The 6286-nt window shown below is 39.2% G+C and overlaps 1 protein-coding gene across 1 annotated transcript; it reads right to left on the reverse strand.

The window, feature by feature from the left end:
• Positions 1-4060: 4060 nt before the first annotated feature.
• LOC126795099 (ethylene-responsive transcription factor ERF113-like) lies at positions 4061-5767 on the reverse strand. The gene is made up of 2 exons (XM_050521921.1): positions 5428-5767; positions 4061-4695 (listed from the first exon to the last, which is right to left on the reverse strand). Exons 1-2 carry the CDS (start codon positions 5579-5581, stop codon positions 4145-4147), a joined length of 705 nt encoding a protein of 234 aa, XP_050377878.1. The 5' UTR covers positions 5582-5767; the 3' UTR covers positions 4061-4144.
• Between the last annotated feature and the right edge of the window lie 519 nt (positions 5768-6286).

The raw sequence follows: 6286 nt of genomic DNA on the forward strand, positions 1-6286 counted from the left end.
TAATCAATTAGTATATTCTATCAAATAACATAATTAGTTATTGATTAGTGACCAAAATGATATAAATATGACTAATCATGTAAGATAAATAAGAATAAGTACGTACTAGATAAATTGGAATCATTCCTCTTAAAACAAGAAGATAGATTAGAATCATTAGATTAAGCGAATTACAGATTAAGGCTGGATCGTATATATGTTGAGGGCGATTATATGGCCGTAAAAGGTTGACAAACGCGGCCAGAAACCTTCTCCAGAAGAAGTCATTCAGACTCCAAAAGGAGCCGCCGACTAGTTAAGCAGAAGCCTGCGGCGGCGCAGCTGCAGCAGCTAAATCATAATTCTGTAGACTGTAGGTGGCAGATATCTCAGGCACTTCCGATGGTTCTTTCTAGTACGTACAGTTAATATCATTAGGTCATTGCATGTTTAATTCGAATCCAGCTAGCTTAACGTACTTCATATTAGTTAGCTAGCTAGACTAAGAGTACAACACTCCTACTAGCTAGTACAGTCGAACCTGATCGAGCAGTATATATAATAGTTATAAAATCAGATTAGCTAGAGAGAGAGTAGCTTTAGGGTTAGCTAATTACAAAAAGAGCACAGTATATTTTAGCCCCGTACATCATATTAGCGTACTGATGAGTGATGAATGATCGATTATCGCATGCCTGATTAGTAGCTAGTATTTAAAACTCTACAATTGATGACATACATATATAAGATTCGTTTGATTAGTGTCTTCTACAAATATTGTTAGGACCCTTTACTAGTAATTACTAATGTTTATCTATTTTGGGCCTTACAGTTGTGTGATAGCTGGACCCGGGTCGGGTTCTCTTAGTGTCGGGTCTCTAGAGTATGTTTAGACCTTGAGCTATATAACCAGCTTCTATTGTAGGAAGAAAGGTATCTAATGAATATCAAACTTATCTAATTTATCTTCTTTTAATTTCCTTTCAATTCCTGTTTCAATTCCTTCTATGTTCTTTTAATTTTCTTGGTTCAATTTCCTGATGGATTACGGTCCTATCAATTGGTATCCAGAGCCAGTTCCGATTGGCTTCTCAACTCCCACCATTTACGTCCCACCCTCCTCCGCCCAATTTTACCCACCGCCGCCACCTCCACACTTTCCAGTTCCTCATCAATCATTTTCCACACACCCACCACCTCTTCCGGCAGCAGTAGTACAAGACATTCTTAGTCAGCTTGTTGCAATGCAGCAAACTATTGCTGATTATGGTACTGCTTGCAGGACGGCGCTAAGTAAGTCTCAAGAACGCCTCTCACAACTGCGGAACTTCACATCCCCAGCTGCGGATGTTCACTCGGCCGCCCCACCATACACCTCTGATTCTCCTACAATAACCCACCCTTCATCTCCCCAACCCACAAATTCCCACCCTATCCAACCTATTTCTCTCAATCGCAAGCAAGTTAGGGGTTTTCGACATCGAGTCGCCCTAGCTGCCAAATCGAGAGTTGTCCAAAAGACCCGAAAGCCAGATCTGCTATGTGGTGCAGTTAAGTACTCGAGGTCCAAGATGAACCGGGGGCACGGACTTTGGACTGTGAAGGCCAACCACGACGGTGTATTCCCACAGTTTGTGGCAGAGATATGTCAGCTCTTTTTGGGTCCAGAAACTTCGACCAGTACCTCACCTCAGCCGGCAACAAACTCATCTCCTTCGCCACTCACTTCTGATTTCCCAGATCACAAGGAGGTCCTCTTCTCCATTGTCGTGTCCGAGGAGGCCAGCCTCGCCTCACCGATGAGCAACCGTGACGTTACCGACGATACCTCTACCGACATCGCCCTTGCCAGTGTTCACGAGCTCGACGGGGAACTCGTCAACCTCAATGTTGTTCCACAAGTTCTTGAGCACGGCCTTTCCCAATTTTCTATTGAATCTGGCCAGGTACATGACTGGACGATCTCAACTGTCCATTCTGGCTACTTCTCTTTCACAACCTGGACCACGTTCAGCAGCGGGGCTACTGCTAATGGGCTTGCCCTGCTCTCTCAACCTTGCCAGTTGGGTAACTTTCTCGAGGCTTCGAAGGGCACAGAATTATTGTGAAGAATACAGCTTCTAATTACCACGCGCCATCTTACGCGCACCATTTAAAAAGGCTTAGTTGAAGTGATCTAAATAGTTCAGAGGTATAGTATAATATCCCGATTTTTAAAATAGGTTAAATTTTTTTTTTTTTGAGAAATAGAAAGTAGAGTTTTTCAGTGAATTTTTCGGAATCCCAAACTATTTTTAACGAATTTTAAAAGTTTCGTCGAAGTATCGCATAATTAAGTGGCAGGCTCTCATTAGACCACGTGACAGGTGAACAGCTGACTGGTTGCTGATGTCATCATCAGATGTGAGTCGTGTGACATTTGTCACTTAGTAAAATAGGTTGTGTGGCATTCTCTTGTGTTGACACGTGGCACCAACCACTAATGGATAAGTGACACATGTCATCTTAAAAACCTACAAATAGGGTTGCCTTCTCCCTTTCAGCCGTGCATCTCTATTCTATGTCATCTTTCTTCTCATTTTATATTATTTTATTAGTTTTGCGATGAAACTTCAACGGATCATGACCTTAGATTCGTAACTCTGATTCTCAATCTGCGAGTTGCTATGGATTTGTATCAACGTACTCATTATATCCTAGAGGTTTGAGGTAGATCCAATGGTGATTTCTATAAGGCTCGTTTGTTCTAGGAGGTTAGGTTTACGGTATGGGTGACGATGGGTACTTTCGAGGTGAGTGGTTTATGTAATGTGTTTCAAATATTCTTATATGCTTTTAAAATAATCGAAAAGCATGATTTTATTCTATTTATGAATATATCTCTATTTTAAAGTGAAGCATATCGATTTGTGAAATCTATTGAGTTTATATATAATGGTATTATAGTTATTATTTGATTAGTCATGGAAAATGTAAAATTCTTGATTGGGTTATGCTAAAGTAAGGATGTGGCACACAAAGGTATAGGGAAAAATGTCATTAGGTGACCTGTGGGGATCACTAAATTGAAGGATAACTAATCATAAGGGATTGTGCGATGTGGCACATTGTTGTGAACTGTGTGTATATGATATACTTTTTTATAGCATAAATAAAATGACATGACTTTGCTGGCATATTATATTACCCACTCACTTAGCGCGTGTTATTGCTCACCCATCAATTTATACATTCTTTTGTAGAGAAGTGTAGATCTATCGAGTCGGGAATTAGGGATTGAACGAGCCTAGAGTGAAGAGCTAGAAAAAAAGTTGTTTTTATTTTTACTACATTCCCCACTGTAACATCTAAATCGCGCTCCTCGGGACCGGCGTGCGATAGGGTAAAACTCGCCGACTGCGGGGACCGGGCCACCGGGGCGTGACATATAGGGTTGGGATGTAAGTACCTAGCTAGGCTAATGTATATGTCGAATTGTTCAACACCCCTTACCGGTAAGGATATGATATGTGTATATATGTATTTATACAGTATATACATGGAAGGTTTCAAATCCTTTGTGCAGAGAAAAAAACACATGTTTTTGGCGGTGAGCAGTGATATATCACGATCAGGTAAGGTTGGTGATTGATGGGCATATATTGACGAAGTTATACTCATAGCCGAATTCAATGACCATATAAACGTGTGCGTGCGCATCATTTCTTAGGTAAGAGCTTGTTCTACACTTTCTAAATAATATATATATATATATATATATATATATATATATCCGGGGATCACAAGAGGACGTCCGCACAACCCTTAAGGTGTGGACGTCTCTACCCTTAATCAACTTTCTCGTTAAAGCAATTTCTTTCAGTTTCTGCAGGTAGAGTTGGGCTTGATAGCTTAGCTTCTCCAAGATACATCTTGCCATCCATATGGAAAAATACTGTATCATAATCATCTGGAATAACCTTTTGAAAGAAACGTGCAAATAATTCAAGACATGAAGCAAACAAAATATCAGATGAAAAATTCAAAAACAAAGTACATGCAGTACGTGTTTAGTGAGTTGTACTATAGATATACTGGATATATAGTTAAGAAAATCGACTCCAAGGTTGATCGATGACTTGATTCTGACTCTCTCTGCGGATACTATCCTCTATTATGACCAATATCAAAATTTTCTTGTAGTATCATTCTGCGGATATTGAGGATCCAAACTGGAAGAAGATGAACCAAAAGCCGACGTGGGAAAGCTGAAGGGCTGGTGTTGTTGATCTTCTTCTTGTGCTTGAGATATTGGTATGAAAGGTCGAATTGAAGACGTAGTAGGCTGGTAGTAAAATCTTTGATCTGTCTGACCATGGTTTAAGTTCCCATAGAACTGAGGATAATATTGATCAGTCGTTGTGATATTATTCGGGTATCCCATTTGTTGATGATGATAATCAGAGATGAGAGGCTGATGGGCAACTGTTTGAGTAGTGAGGTAACCGCCAAATTCATTTGTCCCTTGAACCCTTTCCGGGAAGTTAAGCTTAGCTTTGCTTCCTTTGAATTTGAGAGCTGCTTCATCATAGGCAAGTGCAGCAGCCTCCGCCGTTTCAAAAGTTCCAAGCCAAACCCGGGCTGCCTTCTTTGGATCACGAATCTCTGCCGCCCATTTCCCCCATGGTCTCTGCCTCACTCCTCTATAGTGTCTCCTCCTCACACTCCCTTGAGTCCCTTCACATTTCACACACGTACGTTTGTATTAGCTAGCTAATTCCATTCCATATATATATATATATATATATTTAATTAGCTAGCTCAACTATGTCAAAATCAAGTAATTAAATCAGTACGTTATGAACTTATGAATCAATAAATACTAATAACTTAAAGTACAAATATACAGTGCATGCACTTGTTTCATGTACAAAAATACAGTGCAATCACTTGTTTCATGTAGCTTTATCAAGTTACATAAGTGATCATGAAATTAATGGATATCTTCAGATCGATATAAACACCATCGGTCCATCACGGAATTGTGAGAATCAAGATACGTCAATTAATACGCATGTCGATGGCTTCCCATATATCCCCTTCATCATACATACCTATTTAATCACTCTTATAAGCAATATGCTTCTTACTATTTTAATTTTATTTGCACTTTTCACAAACCCTATATCTATTAGCTGTGTAAATTCATTTTCATTTTCAAACAACATAAAAAAAATCCTATATAAAAGTAATCAAAACACTAGTGAATATGAAAGATGATGACTTTGAAACGAATGATCGATGAAATTGTAACTAATTAGAACCATCTGTAATCAATTATATAAACATAAAACTGAAATCTAAAACCTACCGTGTGTCTTATGATTAATTCAAAAAAGTGGAGAAATTTATAAATACTACTATAATATGGTTACACATATATCTGCATAATCTAATAATCATATCAACCTTGCTCCGGCGCTTGTTGATGGGATTGATCATGTTCTGATATGGCGGCGCCGGACTGTTGGGGAAGCTGAAGCAGTGCAGGGTTTTGGTCAGTACAATCAGAACTACTGTCTCCACTAATAACTTGAGATAGAACAGAGACCATCGCAGCCATCTCTTGTTGAGATCGAGCTGAGGATGCTGATGACCAAAACGGAGCCGCTGGGAAGAACCCTACTTGATCCTGGCCACCCTCTTCCTCTTTCTCCTCCGATCCATCAAGAGGAAAGGCCCTCTTCCCATTCTTTATATGATCCACTGTGTTAGTTTGAATTGATCCCACAAGATCAAGAAGATATATAGCTAGCTAGGGAGTGGTAAGAGAGATTAAGGAGCTAGATGGAGGAGGGGGAGATAGGGTTAGAATAGATACAGTACCTAACTACTTATATCTATGCTGGTGATCGTAATCCCAATTATAAAAGCACTTAAAATGGTCCAACTTTAAGGCTTTCGATTTCGTTGTTTTTTTTCTTGGTCCCTTTTTGAAACTAACGGGTTTACTTTGGTGAGTCCGACTGGCATGGTTGATCATCGGTTTCTATATTTCATGAATTGAGACTTTAGAACAATCTTGTGTTTTAGTTTTTGTTCTTTTTAATTTGTTTTGACTAGCTCAATCGAGGACTGGGAATGGGAAGTATGAAGACGGATGCTTCATGCATCATATTTTAAGTTCTTAGTCGAAATCTTGTAGTAAAGGTTTTTTTCTCTAGAAGTCTCAATTTCGATTTGTCCCACCACTTAATAAGACACCCAATAACAAAAAATTGAGACGCTGCAACGATTTTTTTTTTCTATATGAAAAGACTTATACAGT

Source organism: Argentina anserina, chromosome 5, assembly GCF_933775445.1.
Source record: "Argentina anserina chromosome 5, drPotAnse1.1, whole genome shotgun sequence".
Classification (NCBI taxonomy): Eukaryota; Viridiplantae; Streptophyta; class Magnoliopsida; order Rosales; family Rosaceae; genus Argentina; species Argentina anserina.